Source organism: Alexandromys fortis, unplaced genomic scaffold (assembly GCF_014885135.2).
Source record: "Alexandromys fortis isolate MF-2015 unplaced genomic scaffold, M_Fortis_MF-2015_v1.1 scaffold_3, whole genome shotgun sequence".
NCBI classification, from domain to species: Eukaryota; Metazoa; Chordata; class Mammalia; order Rodentia; family Cricetidae; genus Alexandromys; species Alexandromys fortis.
In genome coordinates, this window is record NW_026067909.1 from 19184187 (window position 1) to 19210509 (window position 26323).

The following is a 26323-nucleotide window of genomic DNA, read 5'->3' on the forward strand; positions in this document are numbered from 1 at the left end:
CACAGACACCTCTGTGGGTAGTCCCCATTTCATGGTCAGTGCCCACAGGTGGCCTCATGGCCAATGAGGTCAGCTTTCTCTATCGGGGCAGTTACTGCTCTGGCCAGGTGCCGGAGCCAGCCTGTGCCAGGCTAAGCCTGGGTACCCTTCTACCTTGCCAGGGAACCCCAGCCAGTGGTGCCAAGTGAATTGTGCCAGTTCCATGGACATGGAGGTGTTGACCTTCAGGCAGCAGGGGGTAGCCCTGCTGGGCTCTGTCCAATTTGCCTCTGGAGGGCCAGGCTTTGTCTCACCCAGCAGAATTCCCAAGGGTTGGAACAGAGTTGGCAGACAGCATGGGACCTGTGGAAAGGGCTGGAGAGAGCCCAGCATCTATGCCTGCATTCCAACCCATTGGGAGAAAGGTGGGCTGGCTCGTCGGCTACTCAGAAAGGCTTGTCAGCTTCTCCCTGGAAGGGACCCTTGGGAAAGGTGTGTCGCCCCGGGTGGTTGGTTGGGATGTTTGGGGAAATGGTATATCCACGTGACAGAGCGTGCAGGGCTCAAGTGAGGGGGAAGGGGAAGACAGGGTGGTGGTAGAAGCTTGGTGACTGTGTGTACCTACGTGTGTGCGTGTGCGGGCGGCAGCTGGTTGGCTGTAATAGCTGTGCTCATCCGAATGCCGAGTGCCCTGCCCGCTGTAAACAGCAGCTAATGAGTGTATTCATAGCGAGGTGCATTGAGGTGCATGGGGAACTGTGACGGAAAGCTTTGGGGAGGGCCCCTCCCCTGGCCCTGTACTCAGCCTGGCAGGGTGTGGGCTCTCTAGGGATCCTGCCTGCCCCCTACCACACCCTCAACCTGCCAACCTGGCCACCTCTGAGGCTTCCATCTTCAGGGAGCAGGGCCTCACCTAGCTGTAAGCATGCATGGGTGTGGACAAGGAATGGTTGTGGGGGTATTCCATCTACAGATACAAGATTACCTTGATGCCGTATGGCTCTGTGTGTGTGTATGCCTAGCTGGGTTAAACGAATCCCATCTGTGTGTTGGTGACTCTGTCTGATTCTATGCATGTGTGTTTGCACCCCTGCTCAAGACCCTAAGAAAAGGACTGTCCCCTGTATCAATAGTTACCCTGATGGTGACAAAGCCAAGCATATTGTCAGAATGGCATTATGCTTCTGGCCCTGCTCCTTCAGTGTCCTTGGAGTTGGGGAGGATGAGGGCTTCTGGGGCTGCTGGGTGGAGAGAGCCGCTGGAGGAGACAGAAGGGAGGTCTAAGTCTCGGCTTCCGTAGGCTTGCACAGCTACTGTTGGCATCAACAAAAGGGGGCTCCGGTTATTGCACCTCCAGTAACCCCAATAAAAAGGAAAGAGGGGTGCCAGTGAGTCTGTTCTAACCGACGGTGTGCACGCCTGCTTCCTGCCAGGGCTGGATAAGCGAGAAAGGGGTGCCTGCATGAAGCCCCAAACAGGGGAGTAGAGGAGAGAGCTGTGTGGCTAATGTGTCCAATTAAATTACTTCAAAACCCTGCCGCGGCAGCTGCTCCCGGTGGGGCTCTGGGTACAAATTGGATCCGTCTCATTACTACGGGATAGTGTCAGCAGGGCCGGAGAGCTGCGGCTGGCTTGGCCAGCCCAGAGCAGGCCCTCTCATGCTCTGCCCAATCTGAGTACACCAGAGCCCCCTACAGGAGTTGCTCATCAAAACATCCCACGGGGTCTCGAGGCCAGTGAGATATTAGGGTTCCTTGTCCTTCCCATCCCTTACCCTGTGTGTAGCAGAGCTAGGGCCCCTCTGAGCCCCTGGTTTCTTCCTCCAGGAATGGGGTAGGTTGTGTTCTGCAGGGCATGTAGCTTAAGGAATTCTTCCCCAGCTCACCCAACACCTCCCCACCACTAACATTAGCCAAGCACTTATTTGCAGAGCCCTCAGTATATGCTAGGCACCTTACGTGTGTGCTACCAGGGATGACTTGCTGAAGCCAGAGCCCTGGACCCACCTGCTGTCCTTGGGAGCTCCTGCAGAAGTAACTGTGGCTGTCTCACTCCTCCCCTGCTGCCTCAGTTTCCTCCTCTGTGAAATGGGCATGATGATGCTTTTTCTTTTCTGGGTGACTGGAGGATGAGGAGAGATGAGGCAAGAAAAGTTGTCATCCCCGTCTTCACACGTAGTAAACACTCGTGATGTGGAAGGGCAGCTGTCATCAACATTACCCCGTTCTGAGAGATTGATGTGTGGGACGGGGGTTCTGGAAGCTCTGGGAAGGACGTGCATGCTACTTCATTAGTAGAAGAGTTTGGGGAGGATTTCACTGAGGCCACGGTGATCTGTCGCTGTCGAGATAGCAGAGATTCGTGGGGTGCTTGCTGTGTGACAGGTGCTCTTGTCCCCACGTAGTGTGTCCATCATCAGCACACCCCGGCAAGGACTTGCAATTAGAAGTCAACTCGGGATTCCAGTCATGCTGCAGGAACCAAGAGCTTTGCCTTGCCACGGGAGGAAGCACAGGCTAGGCATTTGGCCACTGGGATCAGGGGCCTGAGGGGTTTTGGCCAGTCAACACAGTAGTGAGCACTGCCTGAACTTGGCTGGGAGATCCTAGGGAGCTGTAACCTGGATTGAGGCCTGGGAAGGTAAATTGGGCCAGATTAGGAAAGGCCTGGCTTCCGTAATGGAACTGGGCTACTGACAGGAGGAGCAACACGGTCCCATATATTCCAGACTGGCCTGGAACTTCTACCACAGCCAGAGATGACCGTGGGTTTCTGGTCTACCTGCCTTTACCCTCCAGGTGCTGGGTTTATAGGTTTATACTGCCACACTTAGATTATGAAGTACCAGGGATCAAACCCAGGGCCCTGTGCATGCTAGCCAAAAATTCTACCCTCTGAGCCACATCCCTAGTTGTGTTTTGTTTTTGTAAGGTCATGGAAGCCTTTTGAACAGATCTATAACCGTGTGGCAGTATGGGAGATGGGAAGTTTGGCGGCAGGCTGGCAATGGAGTCAGAGTCTCACCAGGGACCATACCTGCCCGGTTTCATCTCAGTCTTCCTGCCTGATTCTCTCCCCTGAACAGGGCTGAGCCCAAGGCCTTAAGTTTTCAGGATCCAGCTGACCTGGGTCCTAACCTTAGCAAACCAGTGTCTGGGCAGTCAGTGTGGATGGGTATGAGAAGAGACTCTGAGAGGGCCCTCTAGCACTGGGGTCATTAGGAAAGGCCCCTCGGAGGTTGGAGGGGGCAAGGTGAGCTGTTCCAGGGTGCAGGGACATAGGCGATACCGCCATTGATTACTTCTGCACCCCACTTCTCACTTTGGGCCAGGGCGAGGCCATAGCAGGAACCACAGAACTTACACTCACGTTGTCAAGTCTGGGCTCCAGAGTCTCAACAGAGCTAAACTGTCTCCATGACAACTAGGCAAGTCCCCCCACCCTCCCACCACCTCCACGTGCCCATGGTCCCTGGTACAGGGGCCCATTTCCAGCAGGATCTGGATATATCTTCCACTTTCCGTTGGGAGCAGTCATTCCAGAGCAAACAGCTTTACATTAAGGGGCTGGCAGCACACATATACATGTTGACATTTGGGTCTATGTGCCCATGCATGCATATGAGTGTGTGTGTGTGTGTATGAGTGTGGGTGTGTGTGCACGTGCACGCATCTGTATCCCCTTGTTTTCTAGGTTATATAGGTGAGGAAACTGAGGACCAAAGAGCTAAAGGGTCTTGGCTGGATTATTCCACAAATCAGGGTAAAGAATTTGAGTGATTCTTAGTCCATAGGCTGGGTGGTAACCACTGAGCTATGCTGCCTAGCGCTTCCCTTATCCTACTAGGATCCCAGCCAGTCTGTCTCTCAGCCCATTTCTCAGAAGGCAGTGCTTAGACTCTGTTTGGCTGCAGATTCAGACTCAGAGGATGTCCCCAGCACCTTTGTTAGTGCTTAGGGCTGTCCCCTATAAACCCTTTATTCTCCAGTCCCTGAACGGAGTAGAGGTTCCTTTCTATCCTGTTTTCATTCTTCTCCAAGCAAAGTGGAGGGATTGTCTTGCCAGAAGATCTGGGGAAAAGGGGAGGAGCCCCTCACTCACTACTTGGCACCTGCCAGCCTGGGAGGAGCCCAATAAATTGTCTATGTGGCCCTCCCCAACCTCATTCCTCCCTCTCCAGCCCCCGCCTGGTTGGGGAGGTGCGAAGGGAGCGATTTCACAGCCTGTCAGCTGAGGCCTAAAAATACCCAGAACTCTGAGATGTTTGGGCAGGGGGAGGAGAGCGTAGGGACCAGGGATGGGGTGGAGGAGTGCAGCTAAAACTCAGCCAGAGGAGCCCTGGTGGTACCATCACCCTGATTGGGAGTGAGGGCCAGACCCTCTGTTCCCATGGCCCCCATCTGTCTCATTTTTGGAAATGGCTAAGGGGGGCTGGCATCCTTAAGGTTGTGAGAGCAGAGTTATGACAGCCAGACTGAAGGAAGACTTGGTCTTTGGTAGGAACCATAGACCCTAAGCCCCCCAGAGCCTCAAACTGATGCTTCTTTCTCCCTCTCCATCCCCAAGTTGGGTGGCATCTTCAGGCCGTGGGAGCCAGGCTCTGCCTGAGCCTGCTTCCTTCCTGGAGAAGGTGCCTGCTTCTGTTAGAGGAGAGGCGTGAGGGAAGGAAGGCAGTGGGGATGAGGGTGCCGGCTGGTGTGTGATGTGACGTCCCAGCTACCCAGGCACTAGAGGGAAGCAGAAGAGAGAGGGTGTGGTGGCCCACGTCACTACCACGTGGCTGTGCTCCTCTGCTGAAGCATGGCACAAGGTCTCCACAAACCAACCAGAGTCCCGAGGTGTGTGTGTGTGTGTGTGTGTGTATACACGCATAAGCACATACCAGAGTTGGCCTTTTCTTGGTGCTGAAATGCTTGTGGGCATTAGTGGTCCAGCATGGCTATACCCAGCAGATACTGATTAAGAACAGATGAACAGATAAAGAATGATAAGCCACATGCAGGAATTGACCAAGAGAGTACAGGGTGGCAGGCAGACCATTGGGGCTCTGGATCAAAAAGAGTTTCTAGGCTGGGAGATGGCTCAGTTGGTAAAGTGCTTGCCTTGAAAGCACAAGGACCTGAGTTCAATCCCCAAAATACACATTTAAAAACAAAATCCTCACACAGTGGCATACCCTTGTAATCTTAGCACTGGGGAGGAAGAGACAGGAGGATTCCTGAACTTGCCAGCCCAGCCACCTTGGTGAGCTCTAGGCCAGGGAGAGGTCCTGTATCAGAAAGAAAGAAAAGAAAGAAAGAAAGAAAGAAAGAAAGAAAGAAAGAAAGAAAGAAAGAAAGAAAGAAAGAAAAAACAAGGTATATCTGGTAGCTCCATCCTCCATGGGGGAAGCACCTGCCACCAAGCATAATCATGTGTTCAACCCTGGCACCTACATCGTGGAAAGAAAGAAAAGCCGCTGCAAGCTGTCCTCTGACCTCCACATGCATGCTATGGCACCTGCATGTTCTCTAAACAAAATAAATAATAAAGATGTTAAAAAAAAAAAAACAGAATGGACAGCTCCTGAGGAACAACATCCGTGGTCATTCTCTAGCCTCCACAAGCATATGCACACATGCACACACGCGTGCACAGACACACACACACATCTGCACAGGTAGACTCACAGGTGATGGGTTCTGTTGTGTACTGATTCACATTGTGACCTTCGGCAGCTTAACCTTGAAATGCTCCCGTTTCTGTGTGTGAAAGGGAGATAGCAGTGCTGCCTCTGGGGATCTTGGTGTGTAAGCCACCTGGAACTGTGTCCATCAGCCGGTCGGCACCACGTACATGAACCGTCATTGTTATCTGGCCCCTACTCTTAGGTGTTGAGTTGAGAGCACCAAGCCCCAGAGAAGGCAAATGACCTTCCTGAAGTCACACAGTGAGTGGGTGAGCCAAGACTAGAACCTAGGCTACAGTGCCTAGAAATGGGACTTATTGAATGTGGGGCCTCATGATACTTCTCCCCATTGGCATTTGGGGCCTAAATGATCAGAGCTGGGAACTCAGATAATGAATGCCATAGTGGAGGGGTCTTCTGGACAGTGGCTGGCTAGCCACCAGATTAGAATCATTTCCCTGGTTAGCTCTTCGGAATCTCAGTTTCTTCACTAGAATAGGGTGATAGGGTTGTCATGGGGATCAAATGGGATCCCACACATCATGTGTTAAGCAAGTGACACGCTGTGCCTAGTAACTACTCCATAGTGTTAGCTGCCATCATCGCCTTCGCAGAGCCCTCCTACCCAGCCCCCTCCCTCTTTAGCCTCATTTTCAAGCCCTGGCCACGCTTGCTTCTTTCCATGTGATACACCACCACATCAAGGTCTGACTTGCTGGCAGCTCAGCTTCACGTTCATCTGCTGTTGCTGCTCAGCAGAGAATGGGACCCCCCACTGGGACTGAGTCCTAGAGTCCTCTGTCTGGCTTCCTCACCCACTTGCTGTGTGACCTTGGCCAATCACTACTTCCTTATGTGTTATTCCTCCTGCTGAGACACGGAGAGTCTGCAGCATGCATCCCCACATGCTCCAGTCATGTTACTGTGACCCTGGAGGGTCCCCTGGCTCAGCCCACAGGAAGGGGTTACAGGTTGGCATGGAGGAAACTCAGCTGGCTGTCCCCAGAATGTGGAACATCTGGGGCATGAGCTAGCCGGTGGGTGATCATCGTGCCTGCCCACACCTGTGGCTGTGTAGGAAGAAGGCACGCAGGCCCGGCTGGCTGGGTACTGACATTGGGGAGGCTCAAGGACAACAATGTAGAAGTAACCCTTCTTGGGGCTCTGGGAGCTGCTACTCCAAGTCATTCTCCCTCATTCTCCACTCCTCCCTGGGGTTTCTTCCAGCGATTCCTCCTTCCTCCCTGTCCTTCCTGTCTCCTTCTCCCTCTTGGAGTCTCCTAGTTTCTCCCTCTTTGCCATTCTCTTTTGTAATGTTGGCCATCTTATAGGGTACCTTCTTTCTCCTCTCTGAAGAACGGAGATCTGTCTGTCTCTGCGTCAGTTCCTTAGACTCTTTCCTTCATTCTTTCCTTCTCAACTTCCTCATGTCTATGGTATGCCAGGTATTCTGGCCCCTTCTGCTGCCCAGGTCTCTATTACTCTACATGAGTGTGTCTAGGCTGCTTCTAAATCCTGGGCTCCTGGCTCACTTCCCCCTCACCTCTGAGCATCTTCACTTCCCTTCTCCATGTCCTTGAAACTACTCGATCCTCCACTGCCCGACCGCCCCGAGCCAGGAAGTGTTTGTGACTAGTACTGGCACTCACTGCCTCCACATACCCTCATCCCTGTGGGTGGAGAAAGGGGTCAGTCCAGGGCCCTGGGACAGGCAGCCTTGCTTCCTAATTAGCAGGAGGTAATTGCCTGGAAGAAAAAAAAAAACATTTAGAATGAGACTCCAAGACTTCAACTTAAAGCTGAGCCAGCTGGTGGTCTCTGGGGAGCAGGAAGAGGAGAGGGGAGGCAGCCTGGGTCAGGGCCTCAGAAAGCCTCCTAGCCCTGAGGATTTTCCAGCCCTGTGGACCCAGCACTCAGCCTTGAGCAAGTGGGAAATAAGTACTGCGCTGGCAGGCCCTCCTCCTTCAACTGAGTTCTGACTCAAAATGTGACTTAGGGCAAGCCATTTATTCCTCTGAGCCTTGGTGTTGACTCCTGTGAGGTCAGAACCAGGCCATCCCTGCCTGCCCTCAGCCCTCAGTGTCACGACTTTCAGTCAGTGGCTATGACAACCCTTAGGCTACACACACTGCTGAGTGCACGGCTACTGTCTCATCCATGTGACTCTCAGCTGAGAGGTGAGGGTACGAAGGGAGAAAATGGTCTTGCTGGTACCTGAGGGAGGGCGAGGCCTCTGGAACGCTGGGAGAGAGCTGAAGTTTAAGGGTGCAAAGATTTCCCATGCAGTTGGTTTCCCATGCCAGCCTTCATGTTAACCAGCTGCACCACTCTGAGGGCTCACTCTTGCCCTCTGGTCCCCACGTTCTCCATGTGTAAGAGGCTGACTGTGACACTCCCTCCAGTGGGCGTTTGCAAGGCTGATGTTTGTAGAGCTCTTAGCATGGCGCTTACCATGTAACAAGTGCTCAGCCAATGGTACTAGACGGCTCTACTGCAATTAAAGGAAATTAGTGTCACTCCTTCCACAAAGTCAGAAAATCTGGGGTTCATATTGTCTTCGGTGATTTCATCTGCTTTGCTTTTGTTCGTTTGGCTGAGGTAGGGTTTCAGGAGTCCTGCCTGCCTCTATGTCCTGAATACAGAATTACAGGTGTGCACCATCATTCCCAGCATATGGTGTGCTGGAAACCAAGCCTAGGACCTGGTGCATATATATATACCATATATCTACATCATTTCCCTTGCATCGTATCCTGACTATCCTGTCCTTCACCTTGGTCCCCCGTGGGTGGTGGTCTCCGAGAGGGACGGTCCGCGGCAATATATAAATATATGTATACTCATATATACCAGATGAGCCCTGTTGCCAGCCCCCTTATTCCTGCTTTTAGTTTTGGGTGACTAGGGGGAGTTTCTTCAGCTAGCCTGGCTAGCATAGATCTGTAGCATCACCAAGCGCAACTGCTTCTTTAAGAACCTCCCACCTGTAGAATAGGAGTGTCTCATGGGTATGGCCTCCTCCCCAAGCTGCTCACTTTTTTCTAGGGAAGGGCTGTGAGGAGGTCCTCTTTTAGGTGACTGAAGGGGATGGAGGCTCAGCCCTAAGGGAAGCAAATTATAGGAGTTTTCTGGCCTAGCAATGGGAGGAGAGGGTTGATGTTTGTCAAGTGAACACCGCCCACCACCTGGAGAAGGAATCGGCAAGTTTTGATTGGTTCATTCTGGTCATCTGTGTTCAGTCTGCACTGTGACCCGAGCAGCCAGGCGCCCAACCAGGCTAGGACAAGGACGGACGAGTTAGAGCGTGCATGTGTTGGGCAACGATGCAAGCTCAGAGTGCCAGATTGCCCTAGGAGCAGTGAGGGGGCGGCGGGGGCCAGGCCTTCTGCTGCTCCTTCCCGGCACCCTGCACCACCACTGGGGACCTTCTGTGCTCCTGCTCTGAGTGCAGTTCCAAGACTGCCACCAGGAGGCAGTGTGGCAGACTGCCTAGAGGGAAGAGGGTGTGGTATTTACTTTTGACGAGAGACTTGTGACTTCCTGGGGCCTGGCCATCTAAAGAAAAGGAGCTCTGGAGTCTTCTTGTGGCTTCAGCTGGGGCTTGGTCAGGGAGGGACCGGCAGAGGAAGGTAGAGCTACTGCTTTGTAATTGTGAGAAGGTTCCAGTCTCGAGTCTTTTTCTAGAGGAACAATGAGAAGATCACAGTTCTGGGACCGAGGACTGTTCAGCACCAAGGACAGGGATGGGCGGTCCTACATCTGTTTCAGGACCACGGACAGCACTGCAGCGCTCAGTGGCTGGGTCCTAACCCTGTGACAAAGACATAGTGAACTAGCAGGCACAGGAGGGACACCCTAAGTTCTAGCGACAAGGCTGAGAACAGAGAGCAGAGTTGAGTAGCCCAAGGTCACACAACTGATGAGTGGCAGAGCTGGATTCAAATCCCTACCAGTGTCTCTCCATCCTCCTTGCCCATGTCTGGAGGCCCTCTCTAGTTACCTCTTACCTTCTTAAACATCTCCGGAAGCTGCTTCACAAAATCTTGCATCTTCAAGAGCCCTTGAGCTGGCGAAGATTAAGTGCCCTTCCCTCCCCCACCCAGAACCCTGGATGAGTTCTTGAGATCCAGGATGGATGAGTCCTCACTCATGTGGCCTTTGTGACTCCAAGCCTCAGGTGGGAGGAAGTCAGAGAAGGACAGGTGCCCTTCCTGGCCCATAAGGAAGCCTGTAGCCTGGGGAGGTGGCGTTGAGTCATCAGTATGAGGAACTGCGTGGTGCTCTGAGATCCTCCAATGAGATACAGCACAGTGTTCCAACTCCAGCCTCTGTGCTGCCGTGTATTATTAATAACAATAAGATGCTGATTTAGGCCAAGGCACAACAATGCATTATTCATAGGAGTAACTAGTGGTCAAGGCTTGTACTTAATCATCACACATCCCTGATCCTGCCCCCGCTCCACGCTCCTGCCGGAGAGGCTCTTCCTGTGAGCTCCTCCTTCCTTGGGTCCCTGCTGCTCTGATGGATGTGATCATTTTCATGGCTACCCAGGCATCTCATCAGCTTTGGGAACAAGGTGGGCAGGGAGAGCAGCAGGTTCCTGGATAACTTGGCCAGATACCCTGCATGGAGCTGACACTTGAACCTGTCCATCCTGAACGGCCTTGATCCTGACGGCTTCTGGCCTCGGCAGATCTCTGTAGTCTACAGATAGCCTGTCTCCCTTCCTTTTGAGGCTGAAGGCCAGCACTCAAAGCAATTCCAGGCCAGGAATTGTGGGAGGTGAGGGTGACTGTGGTGTGGGGAGGAGGTGACTGGACAAAAGATGCCCTCGTGATCTCCATTAAGTGTGATAGTGGATGTAAAACCTTCGGTAAACTGTCCAGCATTTCATAAACTGTTCCTCACAGTACAAATGTGAGCCGTGATTCCCTAGGCCATGGTGATTTCTGCTGGAAGAGAGAGCAGAAATAGGGGAGGCATGGATAAGACCCTGGAGCTTGCCAGGCCTCACCTTCTGATGAGGAGTCGGGGTGCTTGTGGATCCTGACATGTCCCTATCCAGTTCTTGCTGGACCGGCTTCTGGCCCATCCGGATAAGCCTTCATTCGCTGTTTACTCACTTGGCATCGCCTCTGAATTCTAAACTGTCTGCATGCAGCCGGCCTCTGCGGCCCCTGCCAGCATGCTCTCCCTGGCTCGCTCACACACTATCTGTTTTTATTACAGTCAAGGTTGAGGAAGCTTGCTTGTGTTAAGCCCCTATTTTCAGCTACTTGTAACTTTCCAAAACACTTCCCCTCGGGCCTCCTCTTGTTCTTGCCCCAGGTGAGGCCCAAGGTATTGCGGGCTCCTCCACTGCTTTCCGAAGGACATTCAGAGACAATGTCCAGAGGGCATGGGAGAGGGCCAAGACCCAGCTTGCCTTTGAAAGGCATGCTGGGCTCTCTCCCCTCCTTTTTCCTTTTCTCTTCTCCCACCCATCTCCTTTTCTCTTTCTCTTGTAAGAAGAGAGCTGCCAGGCTCCAAGGTGGGTGGCCTGGAAGGAGGAGTTTCGGAGTGAAGAGAGGACAGAAAATTCTACTGAATGCCAAGCAGCGGAGCTTTGCCTGCTCGGGCTCCAGGGCTTGGCTCAGGGCTTCTGCCTTTCCTTCTCACCACTTCCTGGCTTTCTGATGTGTCCTGGGCTGGGGAAGGAATGGAGGTGACGCAAGCACACAAATGTACCTTTCCCATGCCCACATTACCTACCCCAGGCGGGTAGGCTCTGTCCACTTGTAAATGCTACCCCAATTTCCATATGCTCGGCATGCATTTGGAGGGGGGCTTCCTATGGAAAGCCGTGACGCCAGCTCTCACTGCTTTCCACCTTGAACGTCATCCTGAGGGCTGAGGGAAGCTCAGCACAGTGCAAAATCAGGTGGGAGGAGGAAGGCTCAGTATGGGAAGGTGCTGGCAGATATAGACCCAACCACCCCCAACAATACTCCTCTCTCCCTCTCTCTCTCTCTCTCTCTCTCTCTCTCTCTCTCTCTCTCTCTCTCTCTCTCGTGTGTGTGTGTCTTGTGTCTGCATGTGTGTGTGTGTGTGTGTAGAATAGTGGCTGTGCCCTAATCAGTACAATAATGGAACCCCTGCACTTCCTCTGACTATTCTCTATTCTTTCTACTCCCAGCTAGCCCAGCTCCAGCGCCTGGCCCCCAGATTCTCCTGGGACTCTTAAGCAGTCTGAGCCTCTATCAATTGAGGGTGCTTTATCAGGCTAGCATCTGAGGGATGATCCCTAGGCAACATATGCCAGAGAAGTGTCTGAAACACTGGGGAAACTCAGCTCTGGCTCCTTCCGGGCAGTTCTTGAAAAAGAACCCTGTCTTAGTTAGGGTTTCTATTGCTGTGATTTAAAAAAAAAAAGCCCCATGTGACCAAGAGCAACTTGAGGGGAAAAGGGGTTATTTTATCTGACAGTTCTATATCACAATTCATCATTGAAAGAAGTCACGGCAGGAACTCAAGGCAAGAACCTGGGGGGCAGAAGCCATGGAGGGACATGGTTTACTGGCTTGCTCTTCATGGAGGTTCCCTCTTCTTAAATGATTCTAGCTGTGTCGAGTTGACAAAAAGAGAGGAAGGAAGGAAGGAAGGAAGGAAGGAAGGAAGGAAGGAAGGAAGGAAGGAAGGAAGGAAAAAGGAAGGAAGAAAAAGAAAGAAAGGAAAAAAGAAAAGAAAGGGGGAAACTAGCTAGGACAAGCCCTTTCACTGCCTTCTTTATCTGGTGTTCACTCAGTCTCTTTTCCCTCTAGCCACTGAGGGATTTAAGGCACAGCATCCCTAGAGGACATAGGTCCTGAAGACCCCAAGTCCCATCCTGCTTTTACCTCTCTCTTGCTGTATGCTCCTGGGCAGGTTCTGAATCCTTTTGGCCCTCAGTTTCCTTCACTGTCCAATGGGCTAAGAGACTACTTTCATTTGAGTGCAGTGGCTCACACCTTTAGTCCCAGCACTCAGGAGGCAGAAGCAGGCGATCTCTGTGAGTTCGAGGGCAGCCTGGTCTACATATTGAGTTCTAGTACAGCCAGGGCTGCATAGTAAAGACACTGTCTTACCCTCACCCATACTCCCCAAGAAGAAATTTGCTTTCAAAGAAGTGCTGAAGCGTATGAACCCGACTTGGTGCTATTGATGACTATGGCTAAAAGTATTTGGTAAGGAGATCAATAGCTTACAATGATTGATGCCAGAAGGGGCCTCCAGGAAAGGGGACAGTCCAGGCTGAGACTGATGGGAAGTAGTAGGCACAGGCAGTATCCATGTCACCATCTATGAGTACAAATATGAGTGAATTTGGGAGGACAAGCCTGTGTATAGGTTTCTGGTGGGCCCAGTGGCCCCCCTCTAGTATGATCTGGACAACATGAGCCAGTAATACAGGACTTTACCCCATGGCTTCGGTTGAGGGAACTGATCTATGCCCAAGAAAAGGGAATGGGACAGAAGGTCAGTTAGTTCAAGCTTGGAGGACGAAGACACTGCTGTGTCCTTGGGGAGGGCTTCCTGAAGGAAGTGGGCTTTCCTGGAACTGGGTGATTTCATGCATTTAGTTAGCAATTATCTCCGCAGCCTCTCCATGGATGTTTGACTGCAGAGATTATGGCTCCGGGGTCTCAACCCTCCAGGCACTCCAGCGTGGAGGGATATAGAGAGCTAATGATGAATCCCAAATGGTGACCTGTCATAGTTTCAGTACATAGGAAGGCAGTAAAGACCATATTTGGTCAAGTACCTTGAAGAAAAGGCTGTAAGGAACAGCCATCCAGTCAACCTGACACAAACCTAGACATATCTAGGAAGAGGTAATTTTACTTGAGAAAATGCTTCCATCCAGATTGCCTGTAGGCAAGTCAATAGAGCATTTTCTTGATTAATGATTGACGTGTGAGGGCCCAGTCCACTGTGGGTGGTACCACTCCTGGGCAGATGGTCCTTGGAGTATAAGAAAGCAAACTGAGCAAGCCAGAAGGGGTAAGCCTGTAAGCGGCATTCCCCCGTGGCTTATGCTTCAGTTTCTGCCTCCAGTTTCCTGCCCTGCTTGAGTTCTTGCCCTGACTTCTCTCACTGATGGAGTAGTACCTGAAAGTGTAAAATGAAATAAACCTTTTCCTCCCCAAGTTACTTTTGGTCATCGTCTTTATCACCGCAATAGAAACCTAACTAAGACAGCATGCAAAACCTCCTAAGCATGAAATGACTGGCCCAGGGGCTTGTGGGAATGAGTGAAGTGGGTGTGGCTAGGCCGTGCCGTGTGTAGCACATCTTGTGACCTCCTTCCCCCCAGAGGGAGGCCACTGTAGCATGCTTGAAAGCACAGGCTCAAGGGCCTTTTGGCTCTCCGGACCTCTGCTTCTTCCCCCATCAGTGGGGAATCCTAATAGCCCAAGGTCCTAGAAATGATACGCAGAGACTGCCCGGTGTGGTATCTGCCACACGAGGCGTCCCCAATGGTGTTGGCTGCCATTTAGTCCTGACAGCACAACACCAGGAGTCGTCAACCGGAAGGGAGAGCACTGAGACCCACCCTGGGCCTTGCTTGGGTTACACAGGTGGCCGTTGATGGGGCTGGTGCTTGAACCCAGGTCACGGGCTCCCAAGACGCCTACTGTGCTCCACCCGGAAAGGAAAGAGGAGGCAATGTGTGAGTGGACAAATGACATCCCACTCAGGAGCGAGAGTTCCAAGCCAGAGGAAGTGTCTGAAAGCCCAGGCCTTCTGAGTGATAGAGTGGACTGGACATCTGCCCATGGCCCTGGCCATGGGCATGCATGCATGCGTGTGTGTGTGTGTGTGTGTGTGTGAATATCTGTGTTAGGGATGAGTCTCCATGTTGTGTGTACGTGAGAGGGCTGTGGTGCATGTATCTGTGTTCTTTGTGCATATACCTACCCTCCCCCTACCAGGCAGCCAGTGAGCTTGCCTTCAGAAGTCCATTGCTTCTCAAGCAGCTTCCCCAGGGCATCCAGCAGCCCGCGGTCCTGTTTGATTCTGTTCATCCATAAATCATGGCTTGCTGAGGAGATGAGAGGCAGTGGAAGCAAAGCCTTACCAACCTGCACCAGGTCTCTACAGTTCACACCTGAGGCCCAGCCTGGCTTCCAGCTGCTGCCCCTACCCCACAGCCAGCCCTCCCCGCTCCGTTCACGGAGCACTCACTGATGCCTGCCTGCCACAGTTAAGCTTCTAGAGAGGCACTTCCTGCGGCAGGGGGTGGATAAGAATGCACAGAACCCAGTAAAATGGGACCCTTGGCCTCTGCTTGTCCTAGGGAGAACTGAGGGTGAACCAGTTCAATGTTTCATTCGGCTCTCAGCGAGCCCAGCTCCCTGCCCCAGATATCTCTGGTCCAGGACACAGTGCGGTAATGCTATGATAATGGCCAGCGTTTATTGCTTACTCTGTGTCAGGCACTGTGCTGAGCACATTATATGTGCTAATTCCTGTTAGTCTCCCAGTGGTCCAAGGAAAACTGTGCTATTATTAGTGCTCGCTTACAGGTAGAGAAACCAAGGCATGCAGGGATTAAATCACACGGCTTAGAAGAGTCTGAGCCGCAGCACGCAAATACTACACCCCTCAAAGATGGTTACAGGCACAGGGCCGTGGGAATGCTGAAGCATAAGACCTCAGTTCTCACTGTGCAGATTACGGGAGGCTTCATGGAGGCGCTCTCGTCAGGGTACTGACAACTCAAGGGTTTGTAGGGCAGATTTGTATGTGTGTGTGTCTGTGTGTGCCTGTGTGCGTGTGTGTGAAAGAGAAAGGCTCCGAGACTGTCCTTAGTGCCTCTCCCATCTCTTCCCTTCTATCTTGTTTGGGTGACAAATGAGATACCATATGCGGGCGTTGAACATTCAAACAATATTTACTGAGCACGTCTTTGTGTGTCACCAAGGATACCGGAGTGAGTGAAGCATAGGCAGGCCCGGAAGTGTGGTACACAGTGGGCGCCTAATAAATAGCAGCCTCCCACGGCTATTCTTACTCCCAGAGGCCTGGGAGTCTTTCTCATTATTCTTCCAATAAGTATTTATTGAGCACCTACTATATACCAGGTTCCAGCCTCCGTGATGGGATCGTGCTACCTAAGAAGCTGATCTCCGCCCCCATAGAGCTGACCTGCTAGAGCATTCTGTGTATTGGCAGTTGGGCCCCCTTCGGAAAGGGGCTACCTCTTTGCTTCTCCTTTCTTTGAGGTTTGCTTGGGGGTGGTATGGGCAGGACGGGACATGCCCAGCACAGGCCTGGGCAGAGGGGGCAGCAGTACGCCTGAGCTCACCCCTCCCTCCCTGGACACCCACTACAATTGGCCCAGCAGGCTGGTTCTGCTTAGCTCCTGGTTTGCCCTGCCTCCCAGATCTCCCAATGTCATCTGTCTGCCCTTGTCTGTGTCTCACCCCTGGGGACCCAGGATGTCTCCTCTGCCCAAGGAGAGGTCGTGGAACTCCGCCCTGGGCCAAGGCTGACTAGGGCTGCCGTGTTTCCTTTCCTCAAATGTTAATGTGCTGACGATAAGGGGACTTGAAACCATGCGTGTCATCTGAGGAAGGGATAGAAGAGCTGGGGCGGCCTTGCCTGGAGAAGACTTGAAGGGGACATGAGAACTGTCGGCAAGGATTCAGAGGCCTGTCATGTGGCAGAGCTGCCCGAGGGCAGGCTGAGGACCGCGGCTGCGAGTCACAGGGAGACAGATTGGACTCGGCACAAGCTACAGCGGCCTCCTCAATGGTGTGTCTGCAGGAGAGCCAGTCTCCTGCAGGAACAGCTCCCTGTCACCACCAGGGCTGTCCAGAGGGGATCATGCATCATGGGGCCTGACTCTGTGACTTCAAGGTCCCTTGAAGCCCGGGAAGACGATGACTCCATCCTTCAGGAATGGTTCCTGCTGGCTGGCAGGCGAGAACACGCTTGTGCCCCTTGATGGTAACAGTACTTGAGGGCATGCTAGCCAAGGACATCTTGTCACTTTTATTCCCAACATCAGTGCAATTTGTAATGGCAAGCATTTGTTTCACCCTGCCTTCAAGGGCTGTGCGAAGGATGCTGAGGGGGCTGACGGATCTTGTGGGGGAGGAGTCAGCTCCTTGAAAGATAATAGCATCCACACTGCAGGAGACCCTAGAGCCATCGTTCCAGAGGGATTCAACTTTGCTCAGCATCTCCTTCTTCAAATGTAATTTTCTTCAAAAGTCCAAGATGTTAAAACCAAGGGAAATGATGCTGAATTGACTGAAGAGGGGCTTCAGCCTTCTCTACTCGGAATCTACCTCTGCAGCTCCCAAGAGAGTCTAGAGAACCCTAGGTGTTGCAAAGGGTGCACTTTGAGCACTACTAACCAATATCTAAGGTAAAGAGCATGGACCATGAAACAGACTGCCTGGGCTTGGACCTCAGTTCTCATCCACTTGCTGAGCGACTGAACATGATCTCACAGCCCCTTAAGCCTCAGTTACCCTGTCTGCAAATCGACACTAGCATAGTCCTTGTCTCGTTTGTTGTCACGAGGACGAAGTCGTCCCTCTAGGTGAGATACCCGGAACTCCGGACTCATTCTCTGAATCAGAAAGGGTCAACTCTTCCGCATGTTTGACACTGGTGTCCCAGACAGCAAGGGCTTGCCCATGGCCATAGGGCAGGGCCAGATCAGAGCTCACGGTTGCTGCACATGCGGCTGACAGGAATTGACTCGGGGGTTTCCTGTGAGTAGGAACAAGCAATTGGCTGGCAGGTGTTGGGCTGGTGAAGGCTGTGTGAGGGTGATGGTTCCAGGGAGGTCTAGGAAGTTGGTTTGGCCCGAACAGCAGCGTTTTAGAAAGAATAGAGAGTAAATAAGCTCCTCGGGGTGCCGCAGTGGTGGGAGGGGCCCTGAGGGCTGAGAATGACCACCACCGTGAGGCATCTATGCAGGAGAGACCCGGAGGAGAGGAGAGGCAGAAGCTAAAACCGCAGGAACCAGGACCAGACAGATATCGTCAACTCTTAATTACCACAATCACTGGCACCAAGCGGCCCATGCAGGCTCCTCTGTAAATAAACTGCATCTCCTTGATTTAGGGCACATCCCAGTGCACACATCTTGATTTAGGACACATCCCAGTGCACACACATTCAGAGCTCATGAATGCTCCTTGTTGCCTTTTCCCCTCTCACTCTCCCACATGGTCATTTTTGGTTCAGGTTTTGCATCCTGTACATTTGTTTTATGCTGTTTACAGCCCCCTGTGAGGAAGACAGGGGAGGCTGTTAAATCTGCATTTCCAGAGGAGAAAACTGAGTGCTCATACGACTGCTCCAGCACCACAGAGTTAAGAAACAGAATCTGTGCGGAAACCTGGGGCTTTCCTCCCACAGTGGGTCTCCACCCTTAAAATATGAGACCGCAGAATGCTTAAGATGGAAGCTTCAGGTGGCTCTTGTGAGCGTCTGGAACCTTACAAATAATGCTGAGGAGGCTGGAGCCAACAGGGATGAGAAGGCTGGAAGCAAGCCAAGGGGCTTAGGATGGAGCTGACAGGAGAGGGCTTCCAGCACAAGCAAAGTTGAGTTAATGTGGGCTGAAGATCCCAGCAATTCCCTTTGATTACACATGTCTCTGTTGAGTCTTGGCCAAGCCCTTAAGAGAGTCTGAAGGTACTCAGAAGGCAGATGGCCTTTGAGCCCGTTTGCTTGTTCAGAATTGAGTGTGGCATGTGGAAGCAGAAGAAGGCCACACAGAAGCAGTGGCTCCTCTAGAGCCATTGATGGACCTACGGGGCATCAGCAAGTCCTCTCCCTTTGAAAGGCGTAATGTTTAGAGAACGACAGAGTGTCTATGCAGTGTGTACTGAGGAAGAAGCTGAGGCACTGAGCAGGGAAGACTTCTCAGGTTCAGGCAGAAAAAGCAGAGCTGGTAGTGGAAAGTACCAGAAAGGAGGGGGAGGGGTGCTTGTTCTAGCGACTCTGGGATGGAGAGTGGCTCTGGCCCATAATGCTCTGACTGTGCATGTCCTCCTCAGGGGCGCCCACCCGCGATGTCCTGCTGGTCTCTGCCATCATCACCGTCAGCCTTAGCGTCACTATCGTCCTCTGCGGCCTGTGCCACTGGTGTCAGCGCAAACTGGTGAGGCTCTTATGGGGAGACCCTTTGGGGCTGGGCCTACCCTGCACCCGGCCATCCTGCAGTCGCTGGCTTGTGAATTCTATGGTGTGCCTAAGCAGAGGACCTGCCTGCCCCCAGCCAGGAACAAGTGCACAGAACTTCACACCACAAACTTGTACATACTCGCCCACTTCCTTTGCTTGGGTCTTGGTCCTATACATCTTTTTACACCCGGAGGCACGCACATGGGGACAAACTCGTGGAGCACTACACGAGCAGGCGGGTGCGCTCCCATGTTTCACCTCACGCATAAAGAACTGCAGACACACACGCGCAGACTGAGAATTGAGGCCCCGCTCGTCGCACCCCCCTTTCCCGCCCCACGGCCCCTCTGGTGGGAGGGACCAATCCGCATAGCCTTCTGACCAATGAGAAGGCGCCGCCCGCCCCGCCCCACCCCTCAGCCGCCTGCATATCCATCCTGATTCTCCTGGTTTGTACAAGCACAAACGGCTTCTTTTCATTTTTAACGAGGGCTGGGGAATTAACGAGCGGGATTAGGCTATCAATAAGTAACGAGACTGTCAGGAGGGACATTCATCACCCGAGGGCGCCGGGAGGGAGAGCTGAGAGCCACCCGTTCCGCCAGCACACTGCAGCGAGGCAAGCGCTGCTGTTCCCGCAGGACCCCCTCTCCGGGCCCTTCAAGCTTGAGTCCCACCTCCCACCCTGCCCAGTAGCGCAGTAGGACTTGAGAAGGCTACAAGGAGTGATCTCAATAGAGGTCCAGAGATGTCCCAAATGCAGGCAGGGATTAGGCACTCCTCTAGCCCTCATGCCCATACCCCACCCCTGTTCCGGATAGGATGATGGGGCAGCATATACGGAGGGACCATAGGGGCAAGCTGAAAGCTGAGTTACAGGCCCTGAGTTGGGAGAGGCTGCATACCCCACTCCCATGTAGGAAGAGAAGGGCAGGGAGTTTAGGAAAGAGTTTGAGGTCTGGTGAGGAACCTATGGGGAGAACCCAACATGGCTCCTTCAAGAAGGCAAATTTGTGTTTGGGTGAGCCTCTACACCCTGGGGTATTGAACTGGGGAAGAACCACAAGTTCAGTTCCCTGCATGAGTGTGACCTGTCCCCTGCTATGGGCAGGGGTGTAAGCTAGCTGCCCTCCGTTGTTCCTTGGTCCACTGTATCTGCCTCAAAATTTCAAGGTACTGGAGGAAGTTGGGCTTTGTAAGCTGAGTACCAGTGTCTTCTGAGACTTTGGAAGTGGCTGTTCTGCATATCCTGTGGCCTGGTGGGTGCCTTGTTGCCTTATTGTAGGACCAGTTAGGCTGCCCCTGCCTGTCTGTTTGAACGCAGAGGAAAAAGGTTGTATGAGCTGGTGACTGTGTCTGTGTGTGTGCGTGCACGTGTGTGTGTGCATGTGTGTGTGCATGCACATGTCTGTGTGTGCACGTACGTGTGCGTGTGCACATACTGCTGAGCAGCAGGACGTGTACCATTTTCTCAGATCCTTGGTAACTGAGGTCTGCCCGTGTCTTCCCTGCATATGCACTGTGCCACTCTGAGTGGTTTGCGTCTGTGTGTGAAGACGCCCTTTCCAAGGCCAGAGTACAAGTGACCTCATCCCACCAGCCCTCATCTCCAAAGGGAACAGAGTATGGGTCAGGTTTGTTTGTAGTTGGGAACTTGGGCATTTGAAGGTTCTGAACCAGAAATCTCTCTGGCCCAACCACACCGCAGCCTCCAGCCAGGAACCTTCCCAGGGTTCCAGAGCACAGTCTGTATCCCTGGACTAACTCTCATAGACCATCACTTCCTCAGCATCCCCCCACCCCCACCCCCACCCGCTCCTGGCACCATGGATCCTGGGTAACAGGACCCTTTTTACCCAGGCTATTCCCTTGGTCTTTAGAATGAGTTTTAATATGCTGTCCTCACAGGCAGCAGCTGGGCTCTCCTTGCCTTCCTATGCCTTCAGCCCTAGTGACATGATACCTTGACAGCCCAGATCCCATTTCCAAACATTAATAACTTCCATAATCTTCAGCTGGCTTTTTCCGGATCATGCTGGCAAGTCCCCTTCCTGACAAGTAGGCATGGGGCTCCTCTCAAGCCACCCAATATCTCTGGGACGTCACCTAGGGTTTCTGTTAGTTTGGGTTGTTGTGTGAAATCCTCACTGCCCCAGCCCAGTCCTGCCCTGGTCCTGCCCCACATGGCACCCTGGCTCCTGCTGCACACTCAGTCACAGCAAGAAACGTTCTCTGAGCTGCAGATGGAAGACAATCAAGATCACCAACCCAGTCCTGCCTGGCCTTGAGGAAGGGGCAGCCGGCCATCCTTGGAAGAGGGTGCTAGCCAAGGCAAGCTCTCCTGCAAATACCCGGAAAAAAGAGAAGGTAGAAGACGTTCCAAGGTTTCCCTCAGAAGGGCCCTGTACTGCCCAGATGTTGGCGAATAGCGGGACTCTGGCTCCTACCTAAGGTCCTTCCAAAAATAGCCTTTGGTGACCACAGCATGGCCTCACCACTGATGGACTCAGTCAATGTTGGGAATTATTTGGGGTTTGAACCTCTAACTTACGAATGATGAGAAGGACCAAGAATGTGAGGAAGGGTGACTCTGTGGGCCTGAAGGGCCTGGCACCTCTGTATTTGAGTTTGAAGATTTCAGCTCAGGGAAACAACTTGAGCCCGAGAAATAGGAAATAGGACGGCACTTCCAGTTGGTGCTGGAAACTACTTGTAGGTGCCAGTGTCACTCTAGGTGCTAGAGGGTTAACAGCCTTGCCTTTGTGTGGCTTTGTGCCAGGATATAGGAACCGACATCAATAAACAGAGAAAGTGATGCTGTCTGGTAGCAGGAGCCCCTTCTCCATTGGACCCACCTGATGACAGCAAACCATTCCAGGAGGGAGGAGAGAGAGGTCAGAGAGGGTGGAAGGCTTGACCAGGGTGACATGGGGGCACCCGTAACCTCGCCAGGGCCACATCAAGGTGTCCTGAGCTGTAGAGGTGCTGCAGCTAGAATGAATGGAGGGCTCTGCTCACCACATATTCATGGGAGCTTTGCTGCGGTTTCCCCGGGCTCCTGTGGCCAGGAAGGGGCTGCAGCTGGTGGGGGCATGTGGGAACACGGCTGTGGCAGCTTTTATTCTGTGTTTGGAAGGATGGAATAATTGACTGTTGTGGCTATGGTGTTGGTGCACATGAGGGACTATCAAAGCATGCACGTGCATGCTTGCATACATGTGTGTCTGTGTGTCTGCGTTTGTCTGTCACCGTTAAGCTAGGTCAGGACCAGTTAGTAGTACCCAGTGGTAAAGGGGTCGGCAGGGCAGACCTGGCTCCTGTTCAGCCTGCATTCTCGAATTGCCTGCACCAACCTGGTGCCTGGCCCAGGCTTGAGGTCCATGGGGTGTTCGTGAGGATGCTTGGTGGCAGCCAGGAATGTTAATGGGGCTGGGCTCTGCATGAGCTAAATTTAGAAACCCAAACCGAGAAGGTGAATGGTGCTCACCTTCCCAGCAGCAGGCCTAGCCGTTGCTATTCTTTCTTGTGCTGGTGGAACCAGGGTGCCCATCCCTGCCCTGCTTCTTTTCTGCTCACATTGGGCTAAGCAACTCTGGGGGCTGTCCAGGGGCCAGGAATCCTTGGAACCCCCAGGGTTAGGATGTACTCTCTCTTCCCAAAATGAAGTCTTACAGAGGTCTTGTCCCTGCCTCCTAGCCCTAGGGCATGAGGACCCCAGCAAGACCCCAGGCAGTGACTGACAACCCTGGCAGACTCAGGCATGTGGCCTGCACCCTCCCCCACCACTCACGTCATTGGCCATTGCCAACCTTGCCCTGCAGGATGCCACCCCCACCATCTGGGGGTGGTGACGTGGACACTGTGACGTGGCCAGGCGCCTGAGAGCCGTCTGTCCACGGCAGAGGGAACTGTGTTTCTGGGAGCTGGGCCAGAGGCCCAGGAGACAGGCAGACAGGATGGCCTGATACCTGAGGGTCAGGCATGAAGGATAGCTTGTGGGCAGAGGCAGGTCCTAGAGCCCACAGGGTACCCAGGCATGGGGCAGCAATTGCTCACATTGGCTCAGGAGTTTGTTGATAATCTAAATTCTAGTCTCTCTCATTTCCTCTGAAGCCCCTGATCTGGGGAGAGGGGACTGTCCTGATCTTCCCCCAAGAAGTAACCCTGATACTGTCTTCGCAGGGCAAACGCTACAAGAACTCCTTGGAGACGGTGGGCACGCCAGACTCGGGGCGTGGGCGCAGTGAGAAGAAAGCCATCAAGTAGGTGCCAGGCTGTCAGTTTTTTGGGGGGTACACAGATAGCCCCAATGGGAGAAGCCCCTTCTCCCAGTCCTCTGACCTGGCCACAGACATATTTAATATCTCCCTCACTCCCTGAGGCCATGCCCATGTCTTAGTCTCAGAACACTGGATAACTCCAGGGCCCCCTTTTGGTGCTTATGCCCAGACCCTGAGATTTTGGAGGTTGTAGCCTCCTTAAGACTGCCTCTCACCCATAGCCCTGTATGTGCCGTGCTGATTCTTCCACCCAGTTCTTAATGTCACACACACTGTCCCCACCCTCCAGCCAGGCCCCTGGACCCTCCAGTCTCCTCCCCAAGACCCTATTATGGGCTTGGAACTCCCTCCTCATAGACTGGGTTTCCTTTCTTACTCTCCACACATGCTCCCAGGACAATCTAGAAAGGGTGACGGACAAACCATGAGGATCCCAGCTGGCCTCAGTGCTGAGAGCTGGGGGAATCAGACTCTGCCCTCCTAATGCATCTTGTCCCCCTTCAGGTCCTACTGATTGTACCCTGCCTAGGGTTTCCCACTGAGATCTAAGAGACTAGTTCATAGATCAAGACCACCTTGGCCAACTCTCTGCTGAGAGTCCCTGGGAGGCAGTTCAGAACTGCCTGACTACCTAGGGCTCAGACTCTGAGAATGGAGCTTTTTCTACCTTGCTCTCCACGGAGACCAGGCCTTCATAGGGAGCTCTGTTCAGCCCATCTGGATGGGATCAAGCCTGCTGGCCAAGGGGCTTTGCCTGGAAGCTGAGCCCCAGCCCTACCCATACCTCTCCCCTGTCAATTCTAGGCCCTCTACTTTCACTGCCCCTTCCCCTGCACCCCTGCACACCCTGGCCCTTCTGCATCTCTCATTCTTCTCCTTGCTCCCCTGTTCATTCATGAGGGCTCCCTCACTGTCCCTCCTCTTTTTTTATATCTTGCTCTGATCCTGTTTGGGGCTTTCATAGAAGTTATGGGGGATTGTCTGAGGTGGGGGATGAATAGAAGGGTGGGCCAACTAGGGCTCGGGTGGGTGGAAAGCTCAGAAGGAAACCAAGGGGAGTCTTTGAAGCTGAGTTTGGTTGCACGCTCTCGTCTTCAAAGATAGGAGCTGGTGGGACTCAGGGGCTGTTGCAGAACACAGGCTCTGGGCTTTCTGAAAGTGGGGGTCGAGGAGGATCACGTGAGGGGAACAGGGGGCTACCTCCAGTCTGGGCTATTTGAAGCCCCAAGTGAAGACAGGTGATCATAACCTTCCTAGACACGGGTGCTCATGACGGGGCAGACATTCTAGAAAGGATCCTCCTCTAGCCAACAAGGGGGAAAGAGGGCATCAGAGCAGGAAGTACGCTACAAGCAGAGTCCAGAGGGCTCTCTAGGGCTTAGTGAGGGCAGAGTGCCCCCTCTGACACCCTGAAGACCCACCGTCCACAGCCTGAGCCTGCTTCCATCTGGTGTGTTGTCGGTCCCTCTGCCCCTGACATAGAAGCCACTGCTCATGTCTGTGTTCCTGTTTTCCCCATCCTGGGCAGTTCACTGCACAGCTCCCCACTGGCTGAGGCCCATATCCAAAGGAATCCTGTTGTCAGGGGTTTGGGGACAGTGCACTCTTCAGCAGTGCTGTTCCCAAACTGCTCCTTGGAGCACCCGTGCCTCAGCAACAATGAACACATCCGGGATTTCAGAGTTTGGGAAGCACTGCGCGCTCCAGCTCCCTTTTGGCGGTACTGGTGGCCACTGACACACAAGACTGATACGTTCTGTAGGAAAGGAACCAGTTTCCCCAGCCTTCTTTCATGAGGGAGCTTCTTTTTCAGTACCTTGGTAGAAATCCAAGTGGCCCCAGAACTCAGGGTTGGAGGGCAGCCTGGCAATGATGTTGGGTGGATCTTTTCCCTCCAGGACCTAGATTGGATGGAGACCTGGAGGGGTGTGAGGAGGGAGATGGCCAACCTGCTGCATTCCTTTTAACACCTGATGCGGGGAGGCTCCATCCAAGCAAGGATGCTAGGGAGCATAGCCAAATGAGTATCTCTGAGCGGCATGAGATCGTTCATAGAAAGGAAGTTTTCTACTGGAGACTATCCCGCCTCCCTCCCCTCCCCACTGCCCCCCTCATCTCTGTGAGCTGGCTCAAGGCCTGGGCTTGAACTTTGTGCATGGACTCCCCTATGAGACATTTCCACAGTGTATTTAGACAGTCAATAACTATCATCAGGGACAGCCAAGGCCACCGTTTCCTCCGGGCAGGCTCGTGGTGGCAGGCCAGCTTCTTATCTTTTTCTTAACTGTTCCTGAGTCTCAGATGGAGCACAACAAGGTCAAGATCTAACTCTCAGGGATGCAAGAGGCAGCTCCCCTGAGTACAGTTGATTCTTAGGGGAGAATGCACCCGTGATGCTGGGCCCCATCCATGCTTCATCTCGCCCAAGCGTGGACACGGGCCAGACTCTTAATGTAGTAACAGTCCTGTCACCCATGCATGGCTCCCTTCTAGAACAGTCCAGTGGCCTGGGAGCTACCGCTCTCTCAGTGCCCATCCCTGTCACTTTGGGAGCCCAAGAAACTAACAAGCTGTCCGCACTTTCTGAAACCTCCACGTCATGACCTGCAGGAACCCAGAAATTCCTACATGTTCTCAGCATGTCAGCTGAGGACAAGTCACCAGGAGGAGCGGTGGTGGGCTAGGGTGAGGGGCCCTTCTAAACCCAGTAGCTCCACCTTAGAAACAGGAGCCCAGGGAACCATCCCAGCTGGCCAGGCCAAGAATATGCTGTGGGCCCAAGGGTGGGCAGGTCCCATTGGCCCCACTGACAGAAGAGCAAACTCCCTCTGCATAGGCCCCCAGAGCAAAGGATCTTAATGATCCTTGATGATACCCTCTCTGGGGTCAGAGACCAGGCTACCTCCCTTATCGGGAAGGCTCACCCAACCATTCCAGTGACGAATTCACCCCATTCGTCTCAAGTGGAGCCGTCTGCTCGCCCAGTCTCATGGAAACCCCACATTCCAGCCTCACCAGAGAGAGGGCAGGGGACATATTAGGCCACTGGAGAGAAGATGGAAGAGGGAGAAAAGTCAGTCCTCTCCTTCGATGGGAAACTGAGGCCAGGGAGAAAAAAGGCCAGCTACCAGCAACAGGATTTGCCCTACTTTCCAACACCTTCTAACATTAAACTAGTACCTTCCCCTTCTCCCAGAGTACTCCTTGCCCCATCTGGGCCTTG

The 26323-nt window shown here is 53.1% G+C and overlaps 1 protein-coding gene across 3 annotated transcripts in view; it reads left to right on the forward strand.

The window, feature by feature from the left end:
- The first annotated feature begins 351 nt into the window (after positions 1-351).
- The window catches only part of Syt7 (synaptotagmin 7), a 52145-nt gene continuing 26173 nt past the window's right edge, over positions 352-26323 (forward strand). For all 3 annotated transcript variants that reach the window (XM_050137546.1, XM_050137543.1, XM_050137544.1), the window contains exons 1-3: positions 352-471; positions 18694-18797; positions 23003-23082. In XM_050137546.1, coding sequence (XP_049993503.1) covers positions 375-471; positions 18694-18797; positions 23003-23082 — 281 coding nt within the window. In that variant the 5' untranslated portion in view covers positions 352-374. The remainder of the gene's footprint in view (positions 472-18693; positions 18798-23002; positions 23083-26323) is intronic.